This window comes from Emydura macquarii, unplaced genomic scaffold (genome assembly GCF_026122565.2).
Source record: "Emydura macquarii macquarii isolate MOO-44397 ecotype Brisbane River unplaced genomic scaffold, CSIRO-AGI_Emac_v2 contig_2636, whole genome shotgun sequence".
Classification (NCBI taxonomy): Eukaryota; Metazoa; Chordata; order Testudines; family Chelidae; genus Emydura; species Emydura macquarii.
In genome coordinates, this window is record NW_027132773.1 from 31,715,767 (window position 1) to 31,735,371 (window position 19,605).

The 19,605-nt window shown below is 41.8% G+C and overlaps 1 protein-coding gene across 3 annotated transcripts in view; it reads right to left on the minus strand.

Moving 5' to 3' along the window:
• TAFA5 (TAFA chemokine like family member 5) overlaps positions 1-19,605 on the minus strand; it is a 532,150-nt gene that overhangs the window by 250,083 nt on the left and 262,462 nt on the right. For all 3 annotated transcript variants that reach the window (XM_067564384.1, XM_067564383.1, XM_067564382.1), the window contains exon 3: positions 2,374-2,523. In XM_067564384.1, the coding sequence (XP_067420485.1) occupies positions 2,374-2,523 (150 nt within the window). The remainder of the gene's footprint in view (positions 1-2,373; positions 2,524-19,605) is intronic.

The window sequence follows — 19,605 nt, forward strand, 5'->3', positions numbered from 1 at the left end:
TCTGACAAAGCAGAAAAGCTTGGATTTCCATTGGTGGACCTCACAATTGCTGATGACATGACAACTTTGTAAAATCTATGATGCAATGCAACAAATGTCGGAGTCTGTAAAAAACAGTGAGTAAAATTGACTATTATTTCTGAATGTGATGAAAACAAAATGCATAGTATGTTGACTCAGCTAGCAAAAACAGGATTTAAGCAGACATCATGATTAACAGGCATCATGATTAACAGACTAGAGAGGCAGTAGATTAACATAATGATTTGGAATCACATATATCCAACCAATGAGGCTGTTTCAAAGAAACAGAAAATACAAGGGATGGCTTTGTTCCAATATGGCCTCCCTTAAGAAAGTGTGGAAAAAGCATGCTGTCTCAAAAGACACAACTCATGAAAAGCCTAGTTTTTTTCCATACAGATTTATGGATGTGAATAAAGTTAATGCTGCTGACAAGAAGAAAAGGATGCTTTTGAAATGTGATGCTGGTAATGACTTTTGCCTATCTCATGGACAGAAAAAAAAAAAGAATGCCTATGTTAAAAATATTATTGGAGAGAAGCAGATCCTGATGTCAAAAATCAATTAAAAACAAACTTATGTACGTTGGTCACATTAGGCATAGGAAATAACTTTGAGAAAATTAATATGGAAGGAATGGTGGAGGGTCATCGTAGTATGGGGATAACCAGTGAGGAGGTGAATGGATATTGTGCGGCAGATCACTGGAAGGTCAGATGCTGAGTGCTTGAAGACAGCGATGGATCATGAAGGCTTCTGAAAATTCTGCTGATGTAATCAATATTCAGACATGAATACATTGATTTATTTACAATAATCTATTCTCTCTGGTTGTATAAATATGATGACCAAGGATGTTGGCAGCAAAACCAGGAGTCATACTAATCCTCCCACCCATTTCACAGATAAGTGGAGACCTTTTTTTCCTTTCATCAGATGAAAATGAGCTACCCCCATCAGTCCGAAAGCTGAGCCCAGTTAACTTGTGGCCTCCCTAGTTGTCTCAGCAAAATTTGTGAATGCATCTAGTTTGTACATGCAAAACCCATATTTACCCTCACAAAACCTATCCCTTTACTCTTACATTGGATATAATGTTGAATTACCCAATTTGATAACAAATATGTTTGCAAAATTTGCATGAATAGCTAAAGTGGCCAACTAAAAATTCATCCCTTAGGTATGCTCTGAAACCATATTATGTTACTGGAAACAGGGAGGAAGAAAATTATTGGAGATGGAGTCTCACAATCCATGATGGAGATAGCTGAGAGAATGAACTGATCTACAAACTACCAACAACAGTGAAAGCAAACTATGGAAATAGAATGTATGTGAAGTTCTATGCTTAGCTTTGTGGGTAGGCACTGAAATCCCCTTTGAGCTATCTTCTTTGACAGTCAATGGGTGAGATCAAATTCTGATGTAATGGCATGCAATATTTTTATTTGAGGACTCAAGCTAGTATGTGAGTCATTTTTCAAAGGCAACCTTTATTATCTCCATAGAGAAGCATCTTTCTTTTGTTGTTGTTAACAGAGTCTAGATCAAAACATGACATTTTAACTGGCATCATATTTTATTTCTTCTAATTGCAATATAAATGCTTCCTAATAAGGTTACCTCAGCAAGCTTACAACAAAGACTGCACCACTGCTTATGTTTTACTTAGCTGTAACAAAGCAGTTCATTTGCTTCACAAAATGATTTAAAAATGAAATATTTTCATACCTTCCCTACATCAGCATTTTTGCAGGCTGTAGGCTCTACACAGCCACTGCATCTGCAGTGAATCATATATAATGATCATTTTAATGAAATAAGAAGTACTATGCATGTAAGGTACATACAGAGATTCTTTTCCAATAACATCACTGCCACTTTTTTCAAGAACACTAACTTTCATGCAGGAATGGTCACAGTGGCATTAAACCTTTGAATCTAGATTACAGTAAGTGCATTTTTGGTTTCATGAAGAACTTAAACAAACAAAGAAAAAAACCCACTCTACATAGCTCATGGGTTTCAGCATCATTCAAATTAAAATACAGAATATATTAGTTCAATGTTATTAACATCTCACCTGCATTACCAAACTAAATCAGAAATGAAGATGCTAAAGAAGAAAAATACTGCTGATTCACTGTCCTTTGGAAAAAAATATGCTATTAATGAGTAATTCTTGGTTTTGAGGATTTCGATCATATCATCACAAAACAAACTGATCAGTAGGTTAGCTGACACATATAATAATGTCAGATACACATAACCTTTATTATTTGAATAAACAATTAAATGTGATAACTTTTGTGCTGGTAGATACTGATTGAATGGATCTTTGCCTCTTACCATCCACGCAGGCTGGCCTTGCTCTTGTTGTACCGGCAATCTGTCCTTTTTTACATGCACAGCGAGCTGTTTGTCGGGCTATAGTCCTTCGGGGCTGACTGCTATCTCTGTCCAAAGTAACAATCTCACATGTACCTGCAGCCAGCTGACCTGGAAAAAGAACCAGCAACAGGTACCAGAGTCACTGAATGCACTACAGGCAATCTATTACAGCTGAATAGAGTCATGGCCCAATGTCACAGCAGAAACTCCACAACAAATAGGAAGCCAGCTGATGGATATAATAAAACTGAGATGCCATACAATTTTTCTTTGTGGTGGACATGTGAAAACCTTGAAAACTGGTTCTGTCAGAAAATGGTTATTGTTCTATAAAAGCAGGAGAACTAGGGTCAAATGGATTACTTTTATGTTAGTCGCTGTTATGGAACAATCCAATTTTGCAGCAATGAAATTAAATGTGGCACTATCTATACATGTGTGGAAAACAAATGTTTGAAAATACAGAAGGCAAAGAAGATCAAAAAACATTCTCAAATGGTGCCCTTTCTATGAATGTAAATCTTAATAACAGGATTTTTCTTCATTGAAAGATACAGTTTCATAACAAAGCATTTGCAAGTTTGAGCAGATTTTTCAATCCCTTAATTTAGCTTCCATCCCATCACAATAAAATACAAAATCACTTGCCTATGTATTTCCAATTACCCTGTGATCCTTTTACACACTAATCATGCCATCAACTTGCAAACCACATCAAGATGACACTACTTAATAGCCAAGTAGTATATATGTATCTAAATATAGAAGTATGTATGTATACATATATATAAGTTTCTTTGATCAATGTTGTTCTCTCCAGAAATACTAAAAAAACCCATCCAGTTTGATTCTGGATTTCATTCATGCTCTAGGATAGATACAGAAAATTATAGAAAATGTTTTTGGGGAAAGTTATGGCAAATGTGAATTTTGAAAGTTTAAAATGTCACATTCCTTTTGAAAATGTTGATAATGTGTGTAATGTTCCTCTCTGCAATCTAGACTGGTAAATTGCTGGGTCACCGCAATCCCTCACTCTTGGAGCCCGGCTTACTCTGCTCTGCTGTGTGAACCCCCACTCCTGAGACAGCTCACACACAGCCTATAGCAGGCAAGGTGCTCCCAACTGAGTGAGTGAGCGCTTCTGGCCAGCCACTCTTGGGATTATGCACTGGTATGAGCCCAGCCAACACCACCTGCCCTCAGATGCAACCATAGGAACTGCAGTCTTACAATGTTCAGTGCTTCCCACTGCAAGCTTATATGTTTGTCAATTTATCATAGAAATTGATATGCACCAGCCTTGTCACTTCAAATGGAATCCCTAGCACACCTTAAACCAAATGCAGTTTTAGATAAAACAAACAAATTTATTGAGTACAGAAAGATTACGTGATTATAAATCAGGGGAAAATAAGGTAGATTTGATCAAGATGAACCAAAATCAAATCGCATACTAAGCTAAACTTAACACTTTCAGCAACCTTACATACTCAAATGATACTTGCCACAGGCTGGCTGGATTTCTTCAGCCAGGCCCTCCCCCTGTGATCAGCACTTCAGCTGCTTGATGGTGTTTGTAGATGGAGGTAGTATAGAGAAAGAACAGTAAAATGTCTCTCCTTTTTAAAATATCCCTACTCCCCTCTGGGTTTTTGTATCCCACTGCTTCAGGGTCAGGTGACAAACAGTGTCCCTGCAAGGTTCCCTCCATGCCCTGAGTCACTGTGGTCCTTTGTGGATTCATTTGTTGACATCTGAACTATTCCTTTGTTCCTGGAATGCCGAGCTGGGTTATTCTATACAAGTCCGAATGAAGTGTGAATTACTCCTCAGCTCCGTAGAGCTTTGCCTAGATCTGTCTCAAGCCATGAGACACTTATTTGGGAATTTTACATAGCAAAGCCTCATAACCACACACATGACATTGCAACAAACATATTACTATAACAACAATGTTCAGTATGTCATGAGCATTCCAAAAACTTCTTACATGACATACTTTGCATTAAACAATACACAATTACACTATAAGGATGATCATGAATGATACACAATCACATCATAAGGGTGTACGTGGGGGGTGCAGTGTGTCACAGCATGACACTAATAAAGGCAAATGTTAACTTTTGCAAACAAGACAGATACATTATAGATATTACAGTGGTTAATAAGGTTGAAAAACAGGCTATCACTTTTCACTGGCCAGGTGGTATAATTTATATCTTCTAGATTTTATGTTACAGTACAAGATAGCACTTTTATTTGGTCTTGTACTTGCATGCAATCAATTACAACCATTTATGTGAATGTGTGCAAAAATGTGCATGAAATACATAAGCTAACTGCATTTAGTTCTCAGAATACTTGAGACAGAATAAATGCCAATATGGAGATGACAAACTGGACTGCGCAATTTCAATAATATTTCTAGTAAATGGTTTCAGGACTATTGAAAGCTTAAATGTTTCTTGTCAGGTGGGTTTTATGATATAAGGTGCACATTTGAACAAGCAGTTAAAGACTGTGATATCTGATCTTTTACTACCACAGTTCCATAAAAATAAAACCCCTTATTTCACATAAAAGCTACCTAAAAAACAAACAAAGATAAATTCAGATGACTAAAATCTTGAAGTGGTGACAGAAATAGAATGGAAACCAGCACAGGGACAGAAGCACAGAGGTAACAGTGGACCTTAGAACTGAGGAGGTGGGCTATGATATTCTAGACAAGCTTGAGTATCTACATTTTTGCCACCGGTAGTCCAATATGCAGTAAGTACAATAATTCAATCTGAGAGATGACTGTATGAATAACTGTGGCAAAAAGCTCATATGGGAGAAAAGGGACAAGTTTTCTAGCAAGCTGAAGATGGCTATCTGGTTTTCTAGATTAAGTGCAGACTATGATAAATGGGGATGGTGGAATTCATTCATTGAATCAGTTCTCCCTTCGGACCCATTTCTGAGCTAGAAATACACAGAAATCAAAATCTAAAACTAGTACAACTCAAAAAATTGCAGTACTTCTGTAATTACTATTTTTCATTTTGCACCGCAGAACTCATAAATACCCACAACTTTCTTTAGTTAACGAGAATTGTAGGCATTCAATACCTTTTTTCTTTTTTCTTTTAAATTATATTTACAGTTCAATTCTACAACTGTTCCATATGTGAGACACCTATTAAGGCCAATGACAGTTCTGTGAATTCATGCATACAAGCTGCATAGCAAGGGGGAAAAACGAGGCTCCAGGGGAAACTATTCAATCTTAAAATTTGTTATAAAATAAATTCTATATTCTTGAAAAAAAGTAATTAAAATAAAATGCCAGTTTGCTTATGAAAAGAGTAGTTACTTACCTCATAACCATTGTTGCACATGTCCATTTCCAATCAGGTGTGTGTGTACCACATGCACCTGTACCAGAAATTTTTCCCCTCGTGGTATATATAGGGCCAGTTCTAGTGCACCCTGCAGCGGTGTGCATATGCACCCATATATAGGGCACCAACGGCCCCACTTCCCTCAGTTCCTTCTTGATGGAACTCCAACTGAGGAAAAGGAGAGTGGGTTGTGGAATAGACATGAGCTACAAATCTCGAAAAACAACAGTTACGAGTTAAATAACTGTTCTTTCTTCTTTGAGTGCTTGCTCATGTCCATTCCCAATTAGCTGACTTACCAAAGTATCCCCGGAGGCGGAAAGAAGTTCATAGGCCTGACATTGTAACACTGCTCTCCCAAAGTCAACGTTGTCCTGGGCCTGCTGCGTGATGGCATAGTGGAACGTGAAGGTATGTACAGAAGACCATATTGCAGCTCTACAGATGTCCAGTATTATGACATGTGCCAGGAAGGCACTGAAGATGCCTGGGCCCTAGTAGAGTGGGCTTTTAGGGAAGCTGGGGGAGTAGTTCCAGCCTGCTTGTAAAAGCCTCGAATGCAATCTGTGATTCACGTCGAGATTCACTGAGAAGACTCTGGTAGCACTTTCATTTGCAATGAAGATTTGCGTGGATCGATGGAAGGGCCTGGTCCTATCAATGTAGAAATCCAGGACTCTCATGACATCAAGAGTGTGGAGACATTTCTCCTCGCAGGAATTGTGAAATTTTGGAAAGACCTGTAGAAAAACGTTGTGATTGACACGGAAGTGGGATATCCCCTTCAGCAGGAAAGCTGGGTGAGATTGTAGCTGGACCTTGTCTTTGTAAAAGATTGAGTAGGGGGATCTGAGGTCAAGGCCTTAATCTCTGATACTTGCCTTGCTTACGTAAAGCTACTAGGAACATGACCTTCCAGGACTGGTGCATGAGGGAACAGAAGCCAAGGGCTTCAATGGTGGCCCAGTGATCCTGAAGAAGACACGGTTCAGATACCAATGGGGAATTGGGTCCCATAATTGTGGGAAGAGCCTTTCCAGGCCTTTAAGGAATCTAGCTGTCAACTCATGTGGAAAAAACATTCTGCCCTGTACAAGAGGATGAAAGGCAGATATTGCCGCTAGATGCACTTTAACTGATGAGAAAGCCAAGCTGTGATGGGGCGTCTGCCCCATACTGGCATTGAAGGGGTTAAAGGCAGCCCTGGGGAGGCTGCGTGGGAGGTGGCCAATAGGAGTGAGGCTGGAAGGAACAGCAAATAAAAGGCCAGAAGGCCCATATAAAAGCAGTTGCAGGGCAGGAGCTAAAAGAGGGAAGGATGTCTCTCGCAGGCTAAGAGGCCTGTGGCACCTGAGTGTTACTGCAGGGAGTGAGTGGTAACAGGCCTTGAGGACTGGCAGAGAAGGTGCTAGGGCTGGGAGTAGTAGCCCAGGGAGACAGCAGCATGGAAAGAAGTTCTAGGCGCAGCAGGAGGCTGCAATCCACAAGAGATCCAGGAGTAGAGGGTAGGCCTTAGTCCCTCCTCCCCAGCCCCCCAGTCACTGGAGAAGTGGTCGAATAAGTGAGTGCAGACACCACTGAAGAAGTGGTGGGATTGAGAAACTGCAGCGGACACTGGGAAAATGGCTGGACTCTTGAGGAGCCAAACTTCCCCCAGAAGGGAGGAAACATTGATTGTGGCTTGGCCAGAGGGCTGAGTTACAAGGAAGATGTTGCAGGTCCTAATAGCTGTGGGAAGGGCCACAGGCAAACTGGGAGGCAGAGCGACGGTGCACAGACTGCAGAAGTGGGCATCTAATCTTGAATCTAATCCCAAAACAACCAGCAGGAGGCGCCAGTCCAGCGATGAGTGTCGTGAATCCATCACACAAGCCTTCCTGTTTTAGATAGAGCAAATAGTCCAAGATCATGGGGATAGGTGATTTAGTTGGAGAGACATCATGGCGAGCTGCCCAGCAGATGAAGTGCTTCCACTTGGCTAGGCGCTCTGGTTTTCTACTTTCCAGCAGAACTTTCTGGACCTGAGCTGGGCAGGATTGCTCTTCTCGCCTTAGCCATGGAGCATCCATGCCCTCAGGTACAGGGAGACTAGGTTTGGGTGGATCAGACAACCATAGTCCTGGGAGAGGAGGTCCAGCCATAAATAGCTCGAATAGCATCCCAAACCAATGCTGGATGACACATACCCTGTCTCTCTTTATTTTTATGAGGACCTTGTGGATCAGTGGTATTGGAAGTTCCACAGACAAAAGGCCTCCCAACAAAGGGTTGATGATCTGGCCCCCCTTGGCTGTTCATAAACTACATAGTGGCCATGTTTTCTTTGAGTACTTGAACGACTTTGTTGGAGAGCTGAGGTAGGAATACCTCGCAGGCTAATCAAATCTCCCTGAGTTCTGTGACACTGATGTGTAATGCCAGATCGTCCCTGGTCCAGAGGCCTTGGCTACTGAGCATATTGAGGTGGGCTTCCCACCCTAGCTCCAAGGCATCTGAAACCAATGACAATGTTGGTTGCTGGGCTGTGAAAGGCACTCCTGACATGTGATGCAGTTTTGTCCATCATGATAGAGAGGTAAATATCTGTGGAGGGACCATGAGAATCGTGTCCAGATGGTGTCTAGATGAGAAATACACAGTTGCCAGGCATATTTTCAGAGGTCTGAGGTGCAGTCAGGTGTACTGGACTATGTAAGTACAGGCTGTCATGTGACCCAGTAGGCTGAGACATACCCTCATCATAGTGAAAGAGTGGGCAGATATTTGGGCTATGAGCTCTGACATTGCCAGGAACTGGCCTTCAGTAAGAGTGCTCTGGCTCGTGTAGAGTCTAGGACTGCCCCGATTAATTCTATCCTTTGGACTGGTTTGAGTGTTGACTCTCACACGTTTATTAACAGGCTCAGTGATTGACAGGTGGCCCAGACAACTTCAGTACTGCACTGGACTTGCATCTTTGAGTGTCCCTTGAGCCATTTGTCCAGGTAAGGGAAGATTTGTATTTCTTGGCCTCTGAGATGGGCTGCCACCACCGCCATGCACCTGGTGAACAGGCATGGCACCATTGATAGGCCAAAGGGGAGCACAGTAAACTGATAGTGTCGCTTGCCCACCACAAATTGTAGAAACCTCCTATGGCCTGATAAGATGGAAATATGGAAATAGGCATCTTTTAAGTCAAGGGTGGCGTACCAGTCACCTGGATCCAGAGAGGGGATGATGGCAGCCAGGGAGACCATACAGAACTTCAACTTCTTGAGATATCTGTTGAAGTTTCACTGGTCCAGGATAGGTCTCAAGCCTCCTTTCACCTTTGGAATCAGAAAGTAGCGAGAATGGAAGCCTCTCCCCCTCAATTCTTAAGGAACTTCTTCTACTGTGCCCAATTGCAAGAGGGCCTGCACCTCCTGGATGAGGATTTGTTCATGAGAGGGGTCCCTGAAGAGGGACGGGGAAGTGGGATGGGAAGGTGGGAGTGGAATGAACTGACAAGTGTATCTGGCAATCACTGTATTTAATACCAGTGGTTTGATATTATGGTAGCCCAGGCCAGGAGGAAGGAAGTAAAATGGGATGAAAATAATAGGGAGTCTGGATCCCGGGCAGTGGCTGGTAGGTCACCCTTGGGCGCACTTTCAAAAGGTTTGTTTGTCTCCTGGGTGGTGACAGCTCAAGCTCGACTGGGAGGCAGTGGCTGATGAGTGGCCCTAGTGTCATTTTTTACCCCTATTCTTTGTTTTATAGGGCTCCCCTCGAAGTTGCCTTTCAAACCTCTGTGGCTGCTGAGGTCTGAAATGCCTCTTGACAGAGGACAGGGTGTATAGGCCTAGAGAGCACAGTGTAGCTCTCGAGTCCTTCAGCCATGCAGCCTGGAGTCTGTTTGGTCAGCAAACAGAACTGTGCTGTCAAAGGGAAGGTCCTGAATGGACTGCTGGACCTCCACCGAAAGACCAGATGACTGGAGCCAGGATGCTCTCTCATTTATACAGCTGAAGCCATAGTCCTGGCTGCAGAATTGGCTGCGTCTGATGCTGCTTGAAGGGAAGCCCTAGCCACTGTCCTCTCTTGCTCCATGATGGCCTCGAACTCTTGTCTGGAGGCTTGTGGCAGGAAGTTGGAGAACTTGTCCAATGACTGCCAGATGATAAAAAGGTATCTTCCCAACAGTGCTTGTTGGTTGGATACATGCTGTTGCAGGCTTGTTGTCGAATAAACCTTGCGCCCAAACAGATCAAGCTTTTTGGCCTCCTTATTTTTTGGGGTGGAACTCATCTGGCCCTGCCTGTCCCTTTCATTGACAGCCGTCCTCACCAATGATCCCGGGGAGAGGTGAGTGAAAAGGTATTCAACCCCCTTGGCAGGCACATAATACTTCTTTTTTGCCTGTTTAAACATGGGGGGCAGGGGCCTGCCACAGTGCCTTGACCAACTTCACTATTCCCTCATGCAATGGGAGAACCACCCTGGATGGAGCCGCTGTTGCTAGGATGCCAAATAGTTTATCCACGGGCTCCTTGAGCTCCTCCACCTTGAGGCCCAGATTGGTTGCCATGCACATAAGCAGATCTTGGTGGGCTCTGAAATTGTCTAATGGGGCAGCGGTAGAGGACCCTGTGACTGCCTCATCAGGCAAAGAGGAAGGGGAGGCTGGTAACTGGCGGGGGGGGGGGGGGGAGAAAGGATCCTCTTTCCGGGTTGGGGTAGAGGGAGGAGCCCTGCTGGGCTGTCTCTGGGTGTCCCTTTCTGGTCGGACTCCACATCCAGGTCTGGTGCCGTGCCCGAAGCTAGTGAGGTTTGTGGCATCGAGGCTCCTGCAAGTGAATGAGCTTGTGGGACCTCCATATGGGAGTACTCCCACTGGTTCCAAAACTGCCACGGTCCGGGCCACTTCCCTTGAGGCTATACCCCATCGGTGGCATCATGGGGAGACTAGCCGTCTGGTTTGAAGACCGTCCTCTCAGAAGGGCCATCTCCTCTTCTTCCGAGTCCATGAAGCCGCTTCTGGGTGACCATGGGGTGCTGATGCCAATTGCCCCTCTGTGCTGTACCGTGCGTGCCCATGCTCTAGTACCAGGGAGCTGTCCCAGGTATCTCGTGACCATATTTTGTCCTTTGGCTTCCTATAAGGACTTGGTGAGCAGGGCCAGGACTCCGGAGATCTGCATTGGGAGTCTGCAGATAGGTGCCGAGACTCCAGGGATTGGCGGCGTTCTGGAGATCATTGCCATCGGTCTGAAAATCAGCGCCCAGCATCCGGACACCGAAGTTGGGAGCCCGACCTCTCGTGGTGTGGCTCCGGGGACCAGCGTCGAAGGTCCGGTGACCACTGATGCACTGAACAGCGGCACCTTGGAGACGGGGATCACTGCAGAGGTCTTAGCACAGGTTTCCCCCTCGATGAACCCCCTGAGGGGGTAGCTAGCTCTCGGTGTGGAGGCATCCCTTCCCTGGGCATCGGGGGCACCGGGATAGCCAGCAGGTCCTTCATCGCCTGAAACGCCTCAGGCGTAGTGGACACTGTCAGGTGCCGAGGGACCTTGCCATTCCCTGGAGTCAATGGCGGGACTGGGATGGGGCTGGACACCCATATAGGCGGTGACCCCCTCAGGGCATGAGGGGATGAGCGGCCCAAAGTGGGTGTCACCTGAACCCCTGTCCCCTTCTTAACTGCCTTTGGCTTCAGCAAGTGCCCCCTTCGGCATAGGCCTTCTTTAATCTTTTCTTTAGCACCACAGTATTGATCGGTGCTGGGAAGACGACTGCACCAGGGGGGCCCTCCGTGCCAAAGCCGATGTGCTCAATGCCAAGTCGGACCTTGGTTCTGACAACCAGTCTGAGCGCTAACTCTGTTAGGAGGGCTCTAAGTCTGATATCCCGATCCTTCTAAATCCGAGGTCAGAAACACTTACAGATTTTACACTTCTACCACAAGTGAGCTTCCCCTAAGCACTTTCTCAAGCAGCTCTGGTGTGGGTCGTTCAGTGGTATAGGCTTTTTGCATGAAGTGCAGGGTTTAAAACCCAGGGCATACCCTGTCCTTAGGTCAAAAGCAAACTAAATTTAGCTCTAACACTAACACTTAACAACAAGAATTAACTATATACACTTGATAATAAGTAGAACTTATTATGAAGAACTTGCAGAAGGAAGGGAATGTTCCAGCACCATCACAGGCGGTAGGAAGGAACTGAGAGGGAGGGGGGCCGGCAGCATCCTATTTATGGGCGCATATTCATGCCACTGCAGGGGATGCTAGAGCCGGCCCTACGGATACCACTAGGGGAAAAAATTCCAGTACCAGTGCATGTGGCACACACACGCCTAACTGGGAATGAACATGAGCAAGCACTCAAAGAAGAACAAAAGTTTATTCCCAGGTTATTTTAGGCATACTGGTTTGCATCTCATCAAGACTATCATGTATTCCAAAGAGTCTTGAAATTTAAACTGCATGTCATATGAGAAAGAGACCAGCTTTTGTAAGATGTTTAATGTCCTTTACACCACATCCCCATTATGCAATATATTAACTGCACATGAAGGAGGGTTTGCATGATAAACTATTTAAAGTTAGTTTACTGTCGGAAATAACATTTCTGTTCTCTGCCACTGAATAAAACAATCCAGTTAAAGAAAGTTTGCTGTGATTATAACAAATGTGATATAGTTATGAATTTCTCTCTGACACACATTGAAAAGCAGAAGACTTCATTTTATCCCTGACTAAAATAGAATTTCAGATGGACACAACTTCAAGATCTTCTAATACAATACAAATAGAACCCGATCTAAGGCATGGCTTTTACTATGTTAGCTTCTATATTCATCCAGGATCTTGGATTCTGAATTGCACATGCAGCCATATATTGTAGTTTCACCAAATAATTTTTCCATGCACCACCAATTTGATGCCTAGCAACACAAGCTCTTTTTTGTTCAAAATGCATAAAGGTAGATGTTATTAAAAATCTTGGATAGATTCAGCCTCTGTTTGTAATTGAACACAATGCCAGCAGTTGTTCAAATCAGATCATGGTAATAAATTCCATAGTTTGTTATTGAAATACTGAAGTCTTCTTGACAGTAACATCAGGCCAAATCTTGAGTGATGCTAAGTACTCACTGAAATAACAGGGAGTTCTAAGTGCTTAGCATTTCTTAGGATTTGCGACAGATATTAACCCCTAAATGTCCAATGAGCTTATACATATTTTGCTTCGAAGAAAAATGACTATGTTTTAGGCAAAGCCTGAAAACGTTAATTCCATATTTCCTTCCTCCAATGAAATGTTCCAAAACAAGATGTCTTTCCTTGACAAGGAATTGAACAGTCTGATTGCATTTAAAATGTCTACTTTTGGACAGAGCCCTCTAAGCTTTTATTTTGAAATACAATTTAAAAAAACACCATTAGGTAATTGGAGGGAACCAGTTTAACTTATATTACCAAATTCTATTCTCGGTGTTACAACAGTGTAAATTCAGAGTAACTCCAAATTTACACTGGTGCAAATGACTGGAGTAACTCCACTGAAGTCAGTGAAACAACTCTATAGTTACCACCACAGAACAGAATTTGGTTCATACTCTGTAACTGAGTGTAGGAAAAAGAAATTCACTGAAACAGCATGATTTCAAGGATAGCTCTCAACTGAGAGTACTATTCAAAACTAATTTATGCTACAAAGCATTTTAATTTCTCAAGAAACACACACATTAAAATGAATGAAATTCCTGCCATTTCTATCACTAAAATGTCTCATACTAAAAGCATTTATCTCAAAGATTTTCAATCTGTCATTGAGGATTATCTAGAATCCAAATCTTTTATTGAAACATACAAACACTGTGGTTGTTTAGGTAAAGCAGTACACACTGGGATTCTTCAGGTATACTATTCTAGTACAGCAACACTCTTTAAATGTCCTTAACTGTTTCCTACTGGGTCTGACTGTGCTCATGATCAAAGAACCCAAGGATTAATCTGTCACTGTTACTGAAAGAAAAAGAAATTACTCTGGTTAATTCCTTCATTACAAATTTATCCTGCAGAGGTGCCGTGAGCTAAAAAGCATTGGATGCCTGTGACTCTTGGGAGTCCGTGGACTTTTGCAAAATCTTCTGTAGAATCTTCATTGAGTTACACATACAGGGCCAAATTCTGCTCTCATTTACATTCAATAATGCAGCCATGAAACAGTACAGTATGTCCCTAAAGTAACTACTAATCTTGTCATTTTCAGACCACTACTTCTTAAGCACTTCACACATATAAGCAGTATGGATGCTACGCAGATAGGATGACAGTTATTTTCCTTTTCATTCTGAAATGAGCAGTCAATTTTAATTAAGGAATGATCCTCCACAGCTGGGTAATTGTATAAGCAAAAAAAAAAGTCTATACTGTAATATGTCTTCAAGAATAATTTAGTACATTAATTTATCCACCTGTGGAATTATTTTTGAAGTATTGTAAGTCTAATATTATGCTAACACTTAACATGGTTTTGCCATTTACATCATTTGCTCAGTGCCACAGCTTTGAAACAACTGTATTTATTTTTGTATAATTATCTATTTTATTGTCCTCTGTATGCTGCCTTCCAAAAGATAATTAAAAGGAAAATAAATACAGATAGTGTCTCCACCAAAAACTTCAGCTCAAAAAACCTGATTCTGAAGCCACTCCACAGTCTTAACTCTCACTGATGGCAAAATGAGTTCACAGCCAGGAGAGACTCAAAAATCAAGACAACAATGTATAAAGGAATGTAGAAATAATGTATACCTTATGATGTTTACCATTTTCAATTTGCATCCTGTTCACTAAATTATTTTCAAAAGTTATTCACAACCGTAGAATGAATACAGGACATAGCAGTGTTACTTCTCAGACTCCGGCACAGTCACATGTCCAAATTAACACATTTAGCAGTACATTATATTCTCTGTAAAGTGAAAAGTGACAGTTTGGAGTACTGTGTTGAGGAAGAAACTTACACATCATTGTGGCAGAGGATAGAGGCTTAATAACTGTCTATGTCATAAAGCTACCGGAGTACACAGGATAAGCCTTCCTGCTTGGTGATATTTTGCCCTGAGTCAGATTCTTCTCAATGGTGCATATCCAAAAGTGGTGCATATCCATCTATTTATGTTTGTAAGAAACATATAGCCAGATCTCCTGCACTGGCATTTCCTGATTAGTGGACTAGGACAAGCCAAGTACTGGCAACGCTAGAACCCTTGTACTTCCTATTACTATCAGGCAAATTATGGCTGCTTCTTTTGTGAGTCTACTCAGGGGGCAGAGCACCCACAGAAGACCAGATATGATTTGCCCTTCCTGCCCTCACATAAATCTTATGAATATTAAGGAAAACTAAGGGAATACACCTCTTAGTCTGCAGAGTAATTTACAGTTCCTTTAAACTTACCTCAGTGATGATTCCTCAAATAATTGTTCTTAAGTTCATTTGATTCTGTTTACATAGTGAGTCTAAAACATCCCTCTAAATGTGGAAGTCGTGCAATCAGTGCTGCCAGCAATAAATATAAGTGATAAGGCCTAATACCTGGGTTTTTTTCTGTACAGAAATATTGCAGCCATACAAAACATTATGGATTCCAAATCTCATCTGCACAAAGCTGCTATGAAAAAGAATCAAGAGAGAAGGACATAACGTTGATGCTAGATTTCAGTTAATCTGTGCCCAAGGCCTCCATCAGTACCAAAAAGAAAACAAATGCAAGAATGTAGGCTTTAACAGAGCTATGCTGATACACCAGTTGACAATCTGGCTGACTGTATGTTATCTTTCTAAAAACTATGAGAAACAACAGCATTAACTATCCCATTCTCCTATCTTTACCAGCCTGTACGTAGTGAAACAAACCCATCTGACATACAAAACAAACAGCCACAAGAGAAGAATAAAAGCAGCTTTCAAAAAGATGAGGAAAGGTGGGGAGCAAAAATGTTAGTTTTCCCAAAAATCTAGTAACATTGGTTGTAGCCAACAGCATGTTGTGAAGGAATACATCTACTGTCTTCAGTAGAGGTCACTGTAGGGAATATGAATTTGGTTTGAGGGAACATGCAGATTAAGTCAACTACCCAAAAGAGGTATTATAAATCATCAGGGATGAAAGTAGATTTTAACCTGCCATCCTCCTTTTCAGTCTGGAAAGAGACATGCCATTCCAATATCACAAACAAACTGTAGGGACACACAACACAGACTCTAAAAAGTCATGTGAATGCCTTTCTTATTAGGTAAACATTGCAATGTTCTTGGATCTACAACAGTAATGGGATTAAACTGTCCTGATCCAGGAGTGAAAGGAAAAATTCAAAAGGACAGAATTTTTATTTCACTGAATCTTGTCCGTCTTTGTTTGCATTAAAGACTGCAAAAATAATAACACTAGATTTCTGATTATCATCAGCAAGGCAGAAAGTTATATCCTACCCAGCAAGAGCTGTGTAATCACTCAGTTTCTATAGTACTGCTCTGAAAAATGGGGAAATCAAAAGATCAAACTCTGCACTTGAAAACAATTGTTGCCTAATAAGTTATCATGGTCTAACTAATAACTAAGAATGCATCAAAAATTCAAATGACCTAATTTTCTTTGTAGCTGTTGCAGTAGCAAGAATATAGTCACACTAAATCATCCACAATGCCACCCCTAACAGATCTAATAAGTAATGTCTTCAAAATAAACACATTTATTATGAGCTGTAACATTCGGGAGGCTAGTATAAGCCACTGCCCATGTCACAGTGACCACTCTATTATTCGTGCACTAGCTTGAGCAGAACTAGCATGTGTACTTCTACCCAGCTAGGAATTACGCCTCCCATTTGCAATGAAGTCATACCCTTAAAAGTACCACAGAAGCAAAAGAGGACCAGAGGCACTGTGGAGGTATGATGCCTTCTTACAGATGACATGGCCGTCAGCAGATGCTGGCCCTTCTGCCATTTCTGAAAAGAAACAACACCCACTGAACCATGTAAAGAAAACTCAGTTAGTGGAAATCTGAAATTTCCTGTTCACCTAGGGAACATGTCCCTCAGTGCTTAAGTGGAAAGTTAAACAATCACTTCCACATTGCCTGAAAGAGAAAAATTCATTTCAAACATAATAAATTAAAAAGGGACCCCTTTTCATCAAGTCACGTAACCACAGCTATTTTTGAACAACTTAGGGGGGTGATTTTCACTGACAGTTCCAGTGTTAAATGTTTGAGTGATGGTTTAACTATCTTCCATTTCAAAGGTTTCTGTGCTTGTGGGGAGATGCTTTACACACAAGACTCGTGCAGAGGTGCAAGCATTCTGGCCATACAACTCAGCTATTTTGCTAGCATTCAGAGACTGTTGCTATGTCTGAGCAAACTTTGCTGCTGCTTTGGTCATTTTTATCTTTCCTGTTCAAAGCAATGATGTGAAATAGGTGCATAGTGAAAATCAAAACAGACCTGGATCTTTTTTGTCTCATTTCTATTCTGCTATTCAGAGGGCGAGAGCCCCAGCTGCACTGGAGCTGTACTCAGCACAGATCAGGAGGAAACGGGGGCAAAGGTGGCTTTAAGCTATCTTTGTTCTCTTCCTATGCCAGGCCACCAGGGCACAGTTTAGTCATTAAAGAAATTTAAAGAGGCCTCAAGATTGCTCTAAGTTGCACTGGCTTGTAAGATCCTCAACTGAGTTCGATGGAGTGTACGGCGCTTCAGTCACGTCTCCTTCTCAACTGGCACAGCCCCTACCCCTGGGGTGCTAGAAGCAGTAGCATACAGCCAACGTATCTGCCTCCATGCCAGCCAGGGAGAGCAGCCATTAGGGCAGTGTTCTAGTCCCTTTGCACCAAAGAGGGGCTACAGTGGGAGGCCACTGTCTAGTCCCAGAAATCCAAACCCCTTCTTGAGCAGGAGATAGGATAATACAGCTTGATACACAAAGGCTTGCAGTAGAAAACTGGGGTCGGCGTCAGCCAGTCGCATTTTGCAGTTTACGCACCAGAGACTCTTCTGCTCTACAAGCCCCATCATTGCATACCCACAACTCCCATTGATTCTGTAACTTTCACTAAACAAAGATGTGTGTCCACACTAAGAGAAAGACTAATTACACTCATCCCAGAATTAAAATTAGTCTCAAGTTACTGAAAAACTAGAAGTTTTTTCAGTCTACAATAGAAGAGGTAAAAGGCACATATCCACGCACCCTTACTACCGTAAGATAGAAGCAAACAAAAAAAGTCTCACCCATTGGTATGAAAGGATCCATTTATATTAGTGAAAACAATATCAAGAAGTCTTTACATTCATGACATTGTGTTTAAAAGTTTATATTAACATTTTTATTTTTTAAGTATTCCCTCTATAACGAGGGCCATTTTTAAATGTTCTAATCAATGTTGCTACCCAATTAGAAGTGAAACTGTACTATCACTTTCTCCACAAACACCAAATAAATAATATTTTTCAGACCAAACTCCATAGTAACAAAGGAAATAAAATGAAGACTATCATTGTTTTGCTCAGCTATTTGAATGCTACCCAGGGCATGAAGTTGTATCAAGTCTTGTAAAGAGATTATATATTTTAAAAAATAAATAAATATGGGTTGTACTATATGACCCTAAAACTGAAATGAAAAAATGAAGGTACTTCAAAACAACCTTTTCCTATTGAAAATTTAAAAATGAGCAATTTGTGAAGTCCCCTGCTTGTTACCCTTATTTCAGTAACAAAGAATGAATCAGTAACCGTATTCTTTGTAAATCCATGTAAAGTGGATGAAGTCAATTTAAGTCTGATACTATGATACCCTATGAAAAATAGCACAATATAATGCCCTAATCCACCCTCAATGGAAAACTCCTATTGACTTCAGTGGTAAACCTACAAGCAGAAGATCCATAGGACTGTGTCCTGAGCTGGCAACTTTCTGTGTCTCCTATTTTCACTTAACCTAGAGCTCTTCAGATTTAATGACAGAGTATTGGCTGTGATCAAGATTTCAATATACTGGGTAAGTGTTTCTGATTAGTGGTACTTTTCTACAAAGCCTTCCCATTCCCACTATTAACCAAGCTAACCACACATATATAGGCCAGCTGTGTCACTACAGACCCTGGTGGAGAGTCACCAAGAAGGAACATCTGCTAGGACTGGAGGTTGTGGCTGTGGACACTTTGGACAGGGATTCATTAGGAGCAAGCACAACCTAAAAAGTAAATGATGGAAGCAGGGGATATGGCCAGAGATGCTAGGATGTGCCAATTCACCATTTCCTACAGCAGCCTGGTTATGAAGTTCAAGCTTTAATTGAAAGCTATTACCCCACTGAAAACCATCGGAGAATGATGGCTCTATTACTACCTGCCCTTTTTGGGGATAAATCTCAGCTGGAGTTCAGAGGAACAGGTCAATCAAGCTTCAGTGGTTCTCGGACTGGCTTTCAAGAATATGAATACAAGATATGTGCACAAGAGAGTACAAAAGTCACAGACAGAGTGTTGGAGTACACAAAGGCAGATGGGAACACAACAAAGACAGCACAAAAAGAATGGGTGAGTTGGTAGATGCATAAACCATCAAACTCCAAGGTCAGGTACACATGGATATCACACACTCTACATATTTATATCAGATATACACAGCCATATTTACCAACAGTTGACCTGCCTTTCTTACTACAATAACTTAAATCTCTCTACAGCCATAAAATATATTGAATGAAAATTGAGGATAAGCTGATATCAGAAGTGAAAAGCTGGAAATAAAC